Source organism: Mustelus asterias, chromosome 1 (assembly GCF_964213995.1).
Source record: "Mustelus asterias chromosome 1, sMusAst1.hap1.1, whole genome shotgun sequence".
NCBI lineage: Eukaryota > Metazoa > Chordata > Chondrichthyes > Carcharhiniformes > Triakidae > Mustelus > Mustelus asterias.
In genome coordinates, this window is record NC_135801.1 from 177,063,549 (window position 1) to 177,080,550 (window position 17,002).

Below are 17,002 nucleotides of genomic sequence, written 5' to 3' on the forward strand. Positions count from 1 at the left end.
TGGAGTTGCTTAAAGCTGCAAGTGGCTCTGAAAATCAAAACCTCTCTGAAAGCTTCAAGGCTGCTAACACAATTTATAGCAAGTATGCTTGGGTTTACTACCTGTATTTAAAGTGGCATTTGAGTCTAGGAGGACTGTTGCTGAAATAGTGAGAAGTTAGAAATTGGTGTTGTTTCCTTTAATTTTTTTATACCATCGTTCAACTGTTAAGCTGCTTCATTTTGTTAGAGTCATATTTAAACTGTGCTATGAATAAAGCTTGTTTTGATAAATGATCCCTAATTTGTCAGTAGAGATACTCCTGGAGCAAAGCATCCTATCCTCACATTGATGGCAAGTAGAAAAATTGTTTGGGTCTGGTCTGGTCTCATAATATACTTTGGGATTCGGGTCCAGGATCCACAAGGTTTTCTCATGAGTCTACTGTCCTTGGCTTTCTAGATGGTAGAGGTCAGATTTCGAAAATGTTGCCAAAGGAGGATTGCTGAGTTTATGATGGTACATATGTACTGGTGGTGGGGGGGAGTCAATGTTTAAGATCGTGTATAGCCATCAATTGAGCTGGCTGCCTTGTCCTGGATGGTATTAAGTATCTTGAACGTTGTTGAAGGTGCGCTCATCAAGAAAAATGGAGAAGATTCCAAAACATTCCTACCTTGTGGACTGTAGAAAACTTTGGGGAGTCAGTAAGCGAGATAGTCATCGCAAAATTCCCAACCTCTGACTTGCTTTTGTAGCCACAATATTTAAATGATTGGTCCAGTTAAATTTCTGGTCAATGGCTGGGGCATTCAGTGATGGTAATACCATAGAATGTCAGGGGAAGATGGTTAGCTTCCCTCTTGTTAAAGGCCATTGCCTGACTCTTGCGTGATATGAATGCTACTTGTCACTTATCAGCCCAAGCCTCAATGTTGTCCATGTCTTGTTGCAATCATCAGTGAACATTGCCACTTCTGAAGATGGTAGGAAGGTGAAGCAGCTGAAGATTTTTAAGTTTATTTATTCATGTCTCAAGTAGGCTTAAATTAACAATGCAATGAAGTTACTGTGAAAATCCTCTAGTCTCCACACTCCAGTGCCTGTTCGGGTACATTGATGAAGAATTTAGCATGGCCAACGTACCTAACAGCACGTCTTTCGGACTGTGGGAGGAAATTGGAGCAGCCAGCGGAAACCCATGCAGACACGGGGAGAACGTGCAGACTCCGCACGGACAGTGGCCCAAGCTGGGAATCGAACCCAGGTCCCTGGCGCTGTGGTGCAGCAATGCTAACTACTGTGCAAGTGTGATGATTGGGTCCAAGGCACTATCCCAAGGAATTTCTGTAGTGACCTCCTGGAGCAGATTAATTGGCCTCCAAAAACCATAACCATCTTCCTTTGTGCTAGGTATGATTCCAACCAGTGGAGTTTTCCCATTTCCCAGAAACTTTAATGTTGCCAGGGTTCCTTGACACCACACTTGGCCAAATGGTGCCTTGATGTCAAAGGCAGTCACTCTCACCTCATCACTTTTGTTCATATTAATTTTAGGCTATAATGATGCATGGAGCTGAGTGGTTCTGGCGGAGCCCTAATTGATGAATAGGGAGCAAATTATTGCTGAATAAATGGCACTTGACAGCACTGTAGATCACATTTCCCTAGACTTTTTTATGGACAGGACCTATCTGGGCACTTGCCCACATTGTTGGTTAGATGCTAGTTTTACAGTGTCTTGGAGTAGCTTGTCGGAGGCAGGGCTAGTTCTTAAGCACATGACTTCAGTCCTTTATTGGGATGTTGTCAGTATCCATAGCCTCAGCTACATTTAGCCCCCCCCCCCCGCAACAACTATTTACTAGTTACTGTTTACTGGAACACAGAATCTGCCACCATCTTGAGCCCTAGCCCTCATTTATTTTCTGTAATAGAGCAGTTTTCAGACACCCTCTACTTGCTCAGTCTTGCACCCAGCTCTTCCGCCCCATCTCTGCTTCCCACCTCCAGCCCTGTAAGTGATCACAGTATTTCACTGGCTGAGAGATCAGTCAAGGGCTAAGTATAAGAAACAGAGTGGGAAAGATGTATAGAATTGATAGGATTGAGGGAAAAGGTAAAAGATGAAGGGGAGAGAGAATTAGGCAATTCAAGACCGACAAACAAAAGCAGCAGAGAACCAAAAATAAATTTACAAGAGTGACAACATTTTATTTTCATGCAACAACTATTTATTGAGCATCAGTGGTAGGAATGAACATTTTTTGTCCCTCATTTGATTTTTAAAAAATATATAAAAATGACACAAAAACCTGAACCACAGAGACCAAATCACATTTGTAAACGAAACCTGAAATATTCGATCACCTGACTGAAGCATTTAAGCTCAGTTTGGCACGCACATTAGGTACTACAATGGTTTACGAGATTTAAATGTGCCAAAAGCAGCAGACCAGTTTTAATCTCAAGTTCCTTTCTGGGAGCTAGGTAACGACAATAATGTTGCAACAAAGTGCAACATTTGACACTGCTGCCCAGTAACAGCCCTGTTTGGCCTACAGTAGTTTCTGAGACGACACAAGAATAACTAAGAAACACTATGAAACTACATTGTGTATGATGTGCGATTAAATCACTCGGGAGGCTGGATCGTACCCGGGAAATAAAGGCTTTTATTAGTAACAAGAATGGAGCATACTGCATAACAATACAATCCCAGACTAAAGGGTCACCAGGCAGTGCAGTGACCTTTATACTCCTACAGGTAGGTGGAGCCAACCGGAGTGTACCGCAGAACAATACCAACAGGTAGAACACCCCAACCCTAACCCCAACAGTGACAACAGTAACATATGTACAAGTACCCATAGTGCTAACCATCTATGGTTCAGTACCCATAGTGGTAACCATCTATGGTTCAGTACCCATAGTGGTAACCATCTATGGTTCACCACATGTATCAAATCATATCTCTCCACAGCATAATGTGTTCATGTCTCCTCCATCTCTCAGCTACTTTGAACTGTTTCAAATGATCTTTTCAAAGGTTATGAGTCAACAAATATAAAAACTATATACTATATTTTTACAGCTATTTACAATGTTTATACTTACATTTATGTAAGAAGCATTGATAAAGTCAGAGTCTGGAACACCCTCCACTGGTGTCAGGTGAACCCGCGAATGATCATCTGGTGATATAGAGCGGAGAAAAATCAAAAAGCTTACAAATGGATCAAAGTGGAGGTACAAATAGTTCAGCATGACTAAACACACAATATAATTAGCACAGCATGTACGCAATAACAACCTTGTAACAGTTGTTCCCTCAAGACAAATCTGTAAAAGTTAAAAAGACTCATGAAGGGAGCAGGATCAAGTTGATTTCTTGTGTTGATGTGATCGTTTCTACACGTGGAAGTTTTAGGTTCTTGTTACAGACAATTTGTGAGGGGCACCTTTCATAAATGCTTATGGAAGGTGATGATTCATTCACAATTTCACAGCTGGATTTTCCAATCATTCTGCAGAAAAATCAAATCCTTTCTTTCTGTTCATGCTTTGCCCCACTTTGACTTGAAATTCATCTGGATAATGAGGTTTTCCAAAAGTCTGTGGTGCTCTGAAATTTCAGACAGTCGTCACAAAACAAAAACAGGGTTGCTTGCCAACACTAAATGTCTTTTTCTGAAACAGTTATTTATAGGATTTGAGGTCCCAAGCACCTGTCACTTATATCTGGAAGTATCGTGAGGCGTGAGCAACAACCGGTCAAACAACAGAGCTTGTATCAAAATTGGTGACGGACAGCAACTGACAATCGACAATGGTTTCATGGTCTTCAGTAGATTTTTAATTCCAGATATTTTTTATTGAATTCAAATTCCACCATCTGCTGTGGCGGGATTCGAACCTGGGTCCCCAGAACGTTAACTGAGTTGCTGGATTAATAGTCTAGCGATAATGCCACTAGGTTATTGCCTTCCTATAAATATGTGTTGATTGATCCAATATTTTATGCCACATTTTGTCCCACCTTCAATTTAGGTAGCCCTATTCTGTGAGTGGACAATTGAACTTCTCAATTATTAAAACATATATATGTCAATTAAATGTAATTAATGATTCTCCCAAGTACTCAACCAATGGGATTTCAGATCTGACTTCCAGAAGGGCCACACAGGAACCAACTTTCAGTATTTTAAGTGTATAAAATGATCATTAATTTTGCAAGTAGATCACAGCATTAATGGTTAAATGGGAGGATGCTGCTGCATCATGGATGAAAGAATTTTCCAATCATCAACTGAGTTATGTTAATGATTACATGCAAATTCCAATTGCACACAGCCAGCTTGGTTTTTAACATGAGAAAAGGCAGCAAAATCATTTATCATACGATCACTATGTTTTCAGCCCGAATACATACAAGGCAGGATGTTAACATATCGATTCTTCTCCTTATTTTCTTCCTTTGATGCAGCTTCACAAGTGGCCTGGATCGGACATGCAGGGAGAGCCTGTGTTGCCATGGAAACAGTATATTGCTTAGATCATTAACAAAAATGGTGAACCCTTGAGCATTGAACATTTAATATGCATCACTACCATTAGAATCCAAACTTGCAGTTTGACTGTTAAGTTTTATATTAAACCAGTAATGAATGGATTAGACATCAAACCATTTTAACCACATTTAGACAAACTAAAATGGTACCTATATAGAAAACCCATTGCATGAAGGCTGGATATACAACATGAACCAGTTCATGTCAATGGACGGACTCTACAGCAGCCAATTTCTTGTTTATGTGGCTGCCTGTTAAACTGTCAGTTGCAAATTGCTGTAATTGTTAGAGGTGACCGAGAAAAGGCAGACATGAGAAACTCAGCCAACTGAAATGATCATCTTCACTCCAGCAGGTTGTATACAGACCTGCCAAACTGTAGTGGTAATGCTGGGAATGTCATTAAACAGGAAATTGATAATAAAGATATATCTGTAACTATGGGCAACTTTAATCTGTACATAGATTCAGCAAACCAGATAAGTCACAATACCATGGAGGAGGAATTCATGAAGTGCATTCTGGATGGTTCCTGGCAATACCCTGGGGGTACCCCCCCCCCCCCCCCACCCTTACCCGACCTCCTGGCGGTGTCTCCATGGCCTCTCTTCCCTCCAGTGAGGTCGGCCACCTATTCCCCATTAGGGGGAGCAGGAGTAAACGCCGCTGGAGTGAATTTGGGGAGTTGGGGGGAGAGACATGATAGCGGGCCCAGAGACTTCAGTCCTGAGCCCGCTAATCGAATGTAAATTTTAAATACTGAAATATTGCATTCCGGCGCGGAGCTGATGACCCAAAAAACCTGGAGCCGGAGACGCCTGGAGGCCACAATGCCCAGCGGGGAGCCCACTAAATGGCCTCTGACGAGGTCTCCCTGGCCTGTTGCGCTGCTGGAGACATTCTAAAATGCTAAAGGAAGTGGCCCTAGAAATAGTAGATGCATAGGTGGTTATCTTCCAAGATTCTATAGACTTGGAACAGTTCCTACAGATTGGAAGGTAGCTAATGTAACCCCACTAGTTAAAAAGGGAGGTAGAGAGAAAACAGTGAATTACAGACCAAGCACACACTGCTTTATGCATGAGACACTTGGATTGTGTCCCAACGTCATGTCAAGAAGCTCAACTACTTTCATCTGAGCTGCTTTTGGAAGTTTCTGAAGGTCAGATGGCAGGACAAACTAACAGACACTAAGGTACTCACCTGAGCTGACATGCCAGCATCCAAACCATAGAGACAGTCATAATTAAGTTGGTCATGGAGCCAGAATGCCTGATACTCACTTAACAAAGCAAACTTTCCACTGAGAGCTTATGGCAGTCAAAAGAAGTACCACAAAGATACTTATGAGTTTCGATATCGCCTTTGAGCCTTGGGAGGAGCTAGATTAGGATCAGGATCACTGCATCTAGTGCAACCAAATAAAAAATGGTGCAGCCTCCTTTGAAAGCAAGCCCATTTCGGAGGCAGAGAGAAAAAGCAAGGAGGGTAACTCCCAAGCCAGCAACTCGTCCAAAGCTCAAGAGTCTGTGGCATACTGCCCTGAAGTAGATCTTTTCCTGCAGATCCTAGCTGTCATCCACGTACCCACAGGAATACTACTAAACACCCCACCCTCAAAAGGCATTCAAGACAACTGACCAACTGTTTCAGAATCTCATTTGTTCAAGGGGATGACTTCTCATTTTTCTAGAGATTATAGGCCTTTATAGAAACCAAATGCCAGGGCTTTTTGGATAACAAGGAGATGGAGAATATCGGTTCTCTACAATGGTGATTAGATCCAAACCATTTATCTCTATTTGTGGCACCTGCATTCTGATGAAGAGCCTTTAATTTTATCTTTTTACATCTTTTCAGGCACCTAACCTGTACCTGAAACATTTTCTCCTTAAAGATCACCCAGTGTTGCTACAGTTTTTCCTGTCAGTAGTTGGTTCCATGTTAACTTGGGCTAGGTTCTCTCATCCCACTGAAGTTATCTTCTTACAATAATTTGAAACTTGCATTTCAAACATACTCCCATTTAAAATCGGATCTAAATGTTCTAGATATCAGTAGATATGGACACATGTTGAAGCTAACACAAGTCATTAGGTCAAGGAATGTATGAAAAGAAAAACTTTGGGTGCAGTAACCATAACAAATGTAGATAAACTTGCATTAAATTCCTCTCTGAAAAGTTTGTTGTCATCTGCCATTCGTCGATTAGCTTCCTCTTCCAACTTCTCAATAGATAGTGGTGGGTACTTCCGGTTAGTGCTTGGAGATCTTGCGAGCAGTGGCATGCTCTGGAGCTCTATATGAAAAAAATGAAAGATTTATCTAAAGATGAAGAGGGCCACAAGGAAAGTACAGTACCTTTGGAGATAAATCCAGATTTATTCTTTTTCAAATGACAAACTCAGAATTGCAACTAAAGCTATTAGGCCTCAGAGAATACGAGTTTCAACTGAAGTGAAATACACATCGATACAAACAAGATTTTAAATAAGATGTATAAAGTGTGCAGGGATTTCTTTCAATGCTAACTCCTCAAAATTACACAGAACTATCACAACAGTTACAAATTAAATTATAGCCTCTTACAACTGGCGTAGGAAAATGACCAGCCAGACTGGTTTATAGATTGCTCCAGTACTTACTTACTGCATTACGGTAGCATATGCATTGTATTTTTTATTTCCGAAGCCCTCTTTTTACTAAAACTGCATTCATGATCATACTGTGGTGTGCATCTCTTCACAATTTACAATTAAATACGAGCTTATCAATGACTAACAATTCAATAATTAAAAGTTGAAATATGCATTACCAACAACCTTTGACCAAAACCTGAACTAGGCCAGTCATAAAAATACAGTGGCTGCAAGAGGCTAGGAATTCTGTGGTGAGTAACTCACCCCAAATCTACAAAGCCTGTCCACCAGCACAAGCCAAGAGTATGATCAAATACTTTCCACTCGCCTGGATAAGTGCATCTTCAACAAAATTCAAGAAGCCTAACACCATCCAGGACCAGGTAGCCCACTACTTCTTCCACCACCGGCACACAGTGATAGCAATGCGTACCATTTACAAGATGCACTTCATCAACTCAACATGGCTCCTTTGACAGCACCTTCAAAACCCACAATCTCTACAACTTAGGAGAATTGGGCAGCAGATGCATGGGAACACTAGCAAGTTCCCCTCCAAGCCACACCCCATCCTGACTTGGAACTATATTGCTGTTCCTTCACTGTCACTGGGTCAAAATCCTGGAACTCCCTACATTTTAGCACTGTGGGTGTACATCCATCACATGGATGGCAGTGGTTCAAGAAGGCAACTCACTACCACTTTGAAGAGAAATTTGGAATGGGCAATAACCACTGGTTGAGCCAGCAAAGCCCACATCCTTGTAAACAAATTTATTTTAACTGAGGAAGGACTGATCTAAAATAAAACCATTTGCAACATCGATGGAACAATGAAGTTCAACTGGCTTGGAATGGTCCTTCACATTTCAAATTAATTTGTTACTAAATGATAAAGTCATCAGGGATACGAAAAGCACAGGAGTCTATTCGCATAGTCTCATCTGTGTCAGCCAATTAGCAGGTATCCAGTTCTTGGTTCATAGCCTTGTAGCTTGTAGCATTTCAAGTGCGTTTGCAAGTACTATTTAAATACAATGAGGGCTTCTGCCTCACAATCCTTTCAGACAGAAAGTTTCCGATGCCTATCATCCTTGGGTGAAAAAAATGCTCAACTTTCCTATAATGGTTCCCTCAATTCTTGAAATCTATTCCCTCTCGTTACTGGCTTCTTCGTTGTGATATAGGTCCTCCTTATTCACTCTAATTAGATTTGTTCATTTTATACACCTTAGTTAAATCTTCTCCGTTCCAAAGAAAACAATCCAAGATCATCTCATCTCTAATCGCAAAATGCATGCTGCCTAGGGAGAAAGCTGAGGCAAACCGTGACACTGCAACTGAATTGTATTGGAACAACAAAAGTTGGCCCAATAACGGTGGAATTACTAGTAAATAGCCATTCCTTGGAAGATGGAGTTGGACATGGGAGCCGCAGTCTCTTTTCGGAGAACAGGTATATAAGCACCTCCAATCAGGCATCTAACTCCTGAGATTAGAAGATATGAAAGCCACGTTGGCCACCTACATTGGGGAACCTTTGCAAATAAAATGCACTGCTGTGGCTTATAGACAGCAATCAGCTCGTCTCCTACTCATTGTTGTATGGAGGCACAGACCAATCCTTATGGGGAGAGATTGGCTCCAGCAGATTCAACTCAGCTGTTGGAGATCTTCAGGCTATGCGTAGGAGGACTGTATGAAGTTATCAGTAGACACCCTGGAGTTTTTCAGGAAGGTCTGGGGAAAATATGAGGAGCCAAGACCCAGACGCTACACCTAACTACTTCAGAGCCAGGCCAGTCCCTTACTCAATGCCGGAAAAGATGAAAACTGAACTAGGGTGCCTTGAAAGCTTGGGTATAATAAGGCCTGTATTATACCCAAGCTTTCAAGGCATCCTAGTTCCTAAGCTGGCAGCATGGTGGCACAGTGGTTAGCCCTGCTGCTTCACAGCACCAGGGACCTAAGTTCGATTCCTGGCTTAGGTCACTGTCTGTGTGGAGTTTGCACATTCTCCCTGTGTCTGCGTGGTTTCCTCCCACAGTCCAAAGATGTGCGGGCTAGGCTGATTGGCCATTCTAAATTGCCCCTTAGTGTCCCGGGATGCAAAGGTTAGAGGGATTAGTGGGTAAATATGTAGGGATATGGGGATAGGGCCCGGGTGGGATTGTGGTTGGTGCAGACTCAATGGGCCGAATGGTCTCTTTCTGCACTGTAGGATTCTATGATTCTGTCTGTGCGGAGTCTGCACATTCTCCCCGTGTCTACGTGGGCTTCCTCCGGGTGCTCCAGTTTCCTCCCACAGTCTGAAAGACATGATTGTTAGGTGCATTGGCCATGCTTGAATGCTCCCTCAGTGTACCCAAACAAGTGCCGGAGTGCGGCGACTAGGGGATGTTCACAGTAACTTTATTGCAGTGTTAATGTAAGCCTACTTGTGACACTAATAAATAAACTTAAACATTTGCGGAATGAAGTGCATGCGTAGTCCCTGTTCTTAAACCTAACAAATCAGTTCATCCTTGCGTGGACGATAAATTGACGGGCAAATGGGTCTCCAAACTCGGTAGGTACCCTATGCCCTGGATTAAAGATCTGTAAGCAAGTTAACAGGTGGCAAGATGTTCTCTAAGTTGGACATGAGCCATGCCCATCTCCAGTTTGAATTGGATGAATCTTTCCAGAAATATGACACCATATGTGACAATTAACACACATAAGGGACTCTACGAGGGTACTCGTTTGCCTTTCCAGGTCTCATCAGCATGTGCCACCTTCCTGAGAGTTATGGAGTACATCCTTCAAGGGCTACCCAAGGTAGCAGTATAAATGACGTCTTGGCCACAGGGACTTTAGAACACCTGGCCAACCTGGAAGTCTTGCAGCGATTTTCAAGGCCGAGAGTTTGCTTGAAGAATAGATGGCAAGGGGTTACATTCTTTAAAGGATAAAGTCAAGGCCACCAAGGAAGCACTGACCCCAAGAAACACACGAGGTTAAAATCATTCCTGAGGTCATGGAAAATCTATCCTGAATTTGGCTTCTATGCTGCCCCCCCTTTCACGTTCTACTACGAAAATACCACAGATGTTCCTGCAAAGCTTTACAGACAGAAGCTTTTTCTAAGGTTAAACGTCAGTTACTGTCATCCAACTTACTGGCTCATTTCGACCCTAAGAGCTTATTCCAACCTGGGGCGCTTCCCTGTACGTGGTTGGTATAGTGCTGTCACATTGCTGGAAAGACAGGATGGAGAAGCCTATCGCGTATGCCCATCCAGGACTCTTTTGGACACAGAATGAAAATAAACTCAAATTGAGAAGGAAGGGTTGGCCAGTCGTATTTGGTGTTTGGTAATTCCATCAATACGTCTACGGTCAATGTTTTTTATAATTATCATAAACCCTTGCTGAGCTCTTTAAAGAGGACAAGGCAATTCCCCCCATTGCCTCTGCTCAATTCAGTGCTGGGCCTCATTATTGGCAGCCTGTGAATATTTTCTGGAACACCGCCCTGGGACACGGATAGCTAATGCAGATGCACTGAGTCATATCCTGTTGCCCACAAGCCTGGCTCTTCAACCATCTGTAGAAGATGTTGTGATGACCCTGAACGTTTTGGGAAACCTTGTCAGTGTCAGCAAGGCATATTAAAGCCTGGGTCCAAAAGGACCCAACTCTATCCAAAATTAGGCACATGATCCTATATGGTGGCTTCCAAGGACAACCCTCCAAAGAAATGAAACCCTACCTCATTAAAAATCTGAACTTAGTGTTGAGGCTGGGACCATTCTTTGGGGGTCCCAGGTAATTGTTCCGCACCCAGGGTTGGCACCCAATATTAACGGAACTAAATAATGGCCAACTGCGAGCATTAAAAATGAAGATGCTGTTGCATATGAAGTGATGTCTGGTGGCCCGGTCTTGATTCTGACATCGCAGACTTGGTAAAGCAATGTGACCTGTGACAAGAAAGTCAACAACTCCCACCCTCGGTCTCCCTACATCCATGGGGGTGGTGCGGCAGGCCATGCATGCGTGTATATGTGGACTTTGCAGGTCCTTTTATGGGTTTTATGTTTTCAATCATGATGAATGCAGACTCCAATTGGATGGAGCTGCACCACATGGGCTCCATGACTACTCGGGCTATGATCGAGAAATTGCTTCAGCACACACAGAAATACTGGAAGTCCTGGTTTCCAATAACTGTAAGAAGTTTAACAACACCAGGTTAAAGTCCAACAGGTTTATTTGGTAGCAAAAGCCACACAAGCTTTCGAGGCTCTGAGCCCCTTCTTCAGGTGAGGGGGAATTCTGTTCACAAACAGAGCTTATAAAGACACAGACTCAATTTACATGAATAATGGTTGGAATGCGAATACTTACAACTAATCCAGTCTTTAAGAAACAAAACAATGGGAGTGGAGAGAGCATCAAGACAGGCTAAAAAGATGTGGAGAGAGCATCAAGACAGGCTAAAAACACATCTTTTTAGCCTGTCTTGATGCTCTCTCCACTCCCATTGTTTTGTTTCTTAAAGACTGGATTAGTTGTAAGTATTCGCATTCCAACCATTATTCATGTAAATTGAGTCTGTGTCTTATAAGTTCTGTTTGTGAACAGAATTCCCACTCACCTGAAGGGGCTCAGAGCCTCGAAAGCTTGTGTGGCTTTTGCTACCAAATAAACCTGTTGGACTTTAACCTGGTGTTGTTAAACTTCTTACTGTGTTTACCCCAGTCCAACGCCGGCATCTCCACATCATGACTTCCAATAACTGCACAGCCTTCACTAGTGGTGATTTCCAGAACTTTGTGTTCTCCAGTGGTATCTGACACATCTGGATTGCACCATTATCAAATATATTGGCAGGATGGGTGGTTTAAATATTAGAAAATAGTATGCAAAAACAACCAGCAGCATCCATGGCACAATTTTTGTTTGATTACAGGACCACACCGCACACCACAACAGGTATTGCTCCAGCAGAGCTTTTGGTGGGATGCCAGCTTCATACCACATTGAGCCAATTATTCCCAAACTTGGTGAGGAAGGTGGATTCCCAACAGGAAAACCAAAAAAGATACTTAAATCTGCAAGGGCAAAAATAATTTTTGCTACCGGTGATCTGGTTCATGTAAGGAACTTTGGGGATGGTTCCCAGATGGGTGCCTGGGATCATTATGGAGAAAATAGGACCAGTGTCCTACAAAGTCAAGTTTCAGGGTAAAACCTGGAAGAAGGACTTCGACCACCTCAGGGCCAGGGAGTCCTTGCCCGAGCCACCAGCGTCACCAGCCATGGAAACAGCTGCTGCCAGTGCCAGCCCTCAGCTTGAATCTGATTTCAAGTTGACCCCTCTGGTACTGAAGGTATGGACTCAGAGATGTAGGCTGAAGAAGCGGGCTTCTGGGCTGAAGCGGAACCTGAGAAGGAACCTGTTTCGATGAGCCTACGATGCTGCTTCCGAAAGAGAAGGTATCCTGTTCTGTTTACAACACCTGACCCAGCCCCACCTTCAACGGACCTCTGCCTGAGCGCTAAGTGCCGGAAAGGACCTCCTCACAATTGGGGTGGTGGGAGAGACACAGACCTAATAGTTAGGTTAGGTTGATTGGCCATGCTAAAATTGCCCCTTAGTGTCCTGAGATGCGTAGGTTAGAGGGATTAGTGGGTAAATATGTAGGGATATGGGGTAGGGCCTGGGTGGGATTGTGGTCGGTGCAGACTCGATGGGCCAAAGGCCTCATTCTGCACTGTAGGGATTCTATGACTCTAATAGGTGGGGGGAGGGATGTTATGATGCCCACGAAGGCCAAGGGAGATGATTAATAGATTTACTCGTAGGCTTCGAGGAGTACGAGCTGCCTTATTCAGTGAGCGGAGGTTTGCCTAATGGGAAGCAGCCAGCGGGGTTTTTTAAGCCTGTAACTTCACCCGGACCGAGGTGAAGACTACCTGGCTGTAAGCCGCGGGAGCGGCCTTTTTTTTGATGCACAATAAAGAGTATTGGTGATGGGAAACCAGCATTTGGCTGAATTACTGCTCTAACCAATTCTTTATCCATGCTCACAGCGCCAGGAATCCGGGTTTGATTCTGGCCTTGGGTGACTATTTGTGTGGAATTTGCACATTCTCCCCGTATCTGCGTGGGTTTCCTCCAGGTGATCTGGTTCCCTCATGTAGTCTTAGAATGTGCAGATTAGGTGGATTGGCCATTCTAAATTGCCTCTTAGTGTACAAAGATGTATAGGTTAGGTGGGTTAGCCATAGTAAATGTGCAGGGTTATGGGGATGGGATAGGACAGGTGGGTGGGCCTTCGTAAGATGCTCTTTCAGATAGTCCATGCAGACTCAATGGGCTGAATGGCTTCCTTTTGCACTGTATCAACTATGATTCTAATATGTTGCCTTCTACAAGGAGCCTTGAGGTGGCACCTTATCAAATGCATTCTGGAAATCCAAATATACCACATCGACAGGTTCCCTTTAAATATCTTGTTTGTTATTTGCTCAAAAAACTCTAATAAATTAATTCAACATGATTTCGCTTTCCCATGTTGACTTTATCCAATTATGTTGTGATTTTTTAAGTAGCCTGCTATAACCTCCTTAATATTCGAGCAATTTCTCTTTGATAGGTGTTAGGCCTGAAGTTTCCTGCTTTTCTGTTTCCCTCCTTTCTTGAATAAAAGTGTTAGATTATCTATCTTCCAATCTATGTGGACCCTTTCCGAATCAAAAGTATTTTGAAAGATTATAACCAATGCGTCTACTCTGCAGCCACTTATTTTAAGACCCTAGGTTGTAAGCCAACTGGTCCTGGGGACTTGTCAGTCTTCAGGTCTAATAGCTTTCTCAGCACTTTTTTGCTAGTGATGGTAATTGTTTTACAGTCCTCCCTCTCATTGGCCTTTTGATTTGTAAGTATCTTTGGGGAGTTTTTTCTTTTAAGTCTTTTACAATGAAGACAGACACAATATTCAAACTAGTTTATTGCCTCTGCCATTTTCTTGTTTTCCATTATTAATTCCCCAGGTACTCTCTCTAAAGGACCAACACAGGCTTTAGTTACTCTTTTCCTATTTAAGCACTTGTAGAATCACTCACTATCTATCTTTCTCTTGTACTCGACTTTCTTCCTCATTCTTGTTCAGTCATTATTTGCTGATTCTTAAAATTTGACCAATCTTCTGACCTACCACTAATCTTTGCAGATTTATATGATGTTTCTTTCGATTTGATTTCAATCTTAACTTCCTTATTCAGCCTTCAATGATGCATCCTTCTCAAAGAGTATTTCTTTCTCACTGGGATAAATCTTTGCTGAGAGGTACTTAATAAATCCTTAAAAATCTGCCACTACATCTCTATCTTTTAACGTAGTTTCCCAATTCACCTTAGCTGGATCTGTTTTCATATCCTTATAATTACCTTTATTCAGATTTAAACACGTGTCTTAGACCCACATTGCTCCCCTTCATTGACTATTGATTTTCATAGGGTGGTTGAAAACAGGTAGCAAGCTGGACATGAAATTCTATCATTTTTTAAAAATTAATTTACAGAATGTGGGTGTCGCTGGGCAGCATTTATTGCCCATCCGTAATTATCCTCCATTTCAGAGGGCATTTGAGAGTCAACCACATTGCTGCGGACACGGAAACAAGTGGTGGTAAGGATGGCAGATTTCCTGAAGGACACTAGTGAACCAGATGGCTTTTTACAACTACCGACAATGGTTTCATGGTCTTCATTAGACTTTTAATTCCAGATTTTCACTGAATTCAAATTTTACTATCTGCAGAGGTGGAATTTGAACCTGGGCCTCCAGATCTTGCCCTGGGTCTCTGGATTACTCCAGTGACAATACCAATACACCATTGCTTCCCTTGCTATAATCGCTGCCACCTAGAAACTCCTTTAGCATGAAGTTAATGATTAATCGTGTCTCATAATTAATAACAGCTCCAGAATAGCCTGCTCATTGGTTGGGCCTGGGAAGTACTGCTCTAAGAAATTGTCCTGAATATTGTCAATGAACTCATTTTCCAGGATACCTTGGCCAATCCGAGTTGTCCAATTTACACATAGATTAAAGTCTCCCATGACTATTGTGGTACTTTTCTTAGAAGCTCCATTTATTTCATCCTGTAACCACTGTCAAAGTGCCTATAAACTATTCCCACTCAGCCTTTGGTCAAAAAGATGTAGGGCTTTACTGTAATAAAGAGATTCCTCTTTCTTAACCTGTGTTTTGATTCTAAATTGCAGATATTGCCGTCCATGTTCATCCAATTGAGATTTATAATCTGCAGGTCTCATTCAAAAATTAGTCCATTAACTGCTGATTTGCCACTTTACAATAATAAAAAAATTGCATATTATACTGTGCAGTTCTTTCAAATGAATTTCAAAACACCAATTAAATGCTGCACAAGTTTTACCAAGTTATCTGCTAAATGTAATCAGAAGTAGTTACAAACTACAAATACAGTTGGTAGATTAAAGAAAAAGCAATTTCAGCATAACCATGGAATTGAATTAGAGCTTTCAGGTTTATTCACATCACAGCTTTTTAAAAATTGCTTGTGCATATATTGAATACAGTGATCAAGTTGATAATGAGAGAATTGAAGGTACATGATTACAATGTATGCAGCATTGAGGGAGGTGGTGGTATAATGGTAATCATAGGGAAGCAATTGCCTAGTGGTATAGACTATTAATCCAGAAACTCAGCTAATGTTCTGGGGACATGGGATCGACTCCCGCCACGGCAGATGGTGGCATTTGAATTCAATAAAAAAATCTAGATAAAGAATCTACTGGTGACCATGAAACCATTGTTGATTATGGGGGAAAAACCATCTGGTTCACGAATGTCATTTAGGGAAGGAAATAACTGGTCTGGTCTACATGTGATTCCAGACCCACAGCAATATGGTTGACTCTCAACTGCCCTCTGAAATTGTCTAGCAAGCCACTCAGTTCAAGAGACGTTAGGCTTGGGCAACAAATTGTGGCTCTACCTGTGACACTCACATCCTATGAAAGAGCAAATAAAACATCTAAAATTCAGCAAGTTAAGATTTTTATTCTTATTGGCCTCAATTAGATAAGGTTTGACACTGAATTTACAAATTTTGTGTCTGGTTACATTTAACATCAAGAACAAAGAAGTTAGAATTGGAGACTTAGAAAATTTTTTCTACTTTTGTAACTCAGTGTTAGCATGGAGCACTGTTAGTTAAGGTTCAGCACAGGTTGATGCAGTATTTTTCCTCCCTCTCAACAATATACATTAACTTCAACATTTAAGCACACTGACCAGTATTTGCGTGAATCGTTCAATTTCTTCATTAACTTTATTTGTGGTATTGGATTGAGATTGCATTTGGTGAATTACAAGTATTGTAATGGTGTGAGTTGCACCAACCTCTGATGATCAGCAGTGAGAGGATATTTGTAAGACAGAGAGAGGAGTAATCATTAAGATCTGCAACGCCTGCAATTACGTATTATATTCAGGCCACACGGTTGGTTATTTTGCAGTAGCAGTGCTTTAAAAATTACAATACCAAAGAATTCCAAATCTGATAGAAAAACAGCACAAATATTCACAATCTTGCACGCATCATGCTACTTAAACATACCTTAAATGCAAGAAAAAAAAAGAAACTAATTAGCCAGGCACATGAAACGCAAGCTCTGGTTCAGAAGAATGGAATAGAAAGAATGGCACAGCATGGCAGAGAATGGCGAAAAAGAAAAGAATGAGAACATAACATTGACTTTACCAGAGATG

At 41.9% G+C, this 17,002-nt stretch overlaps 1 protein-coding gene across 4 annotated transcripts in view; it reads right to left on the minus strand.

Annotated features, from left to right (window-relative positions):
* The window catches only part of ptpra (protein tyrosine phosphatase receptor type A), a 242,820-nt gene that overhangs the window by 57,655 nt on the left and 168,163 nt on the right, over nucleotides 1-17,002 (minus strand). For all 4 annotated transcript variants that reach the window (XM_078223467.1, XM_078223448.1, XM_078223458.1 and 1 more), the window contains 3 exons: nucleotides 6,713-6,849; nucleotides 4,412-4,502; nucleotides 3,097-3,173 (listed from right to left, as the gene is read on the minus strand). In XM_078223467.1, the coding sequence (XP_078079593.1) occupies nucleotides 3,097-3,173; nucleotides 4,412-4,502; nucleotides 6,713-6,849 (305 nt within the window). The remainder of the gene's footprint in view (nucleotides 1-3,096; nucleotides 3,174-4,411; nucleotides 4,503-6,712; nucleotides 6,850-17,002) is intronic.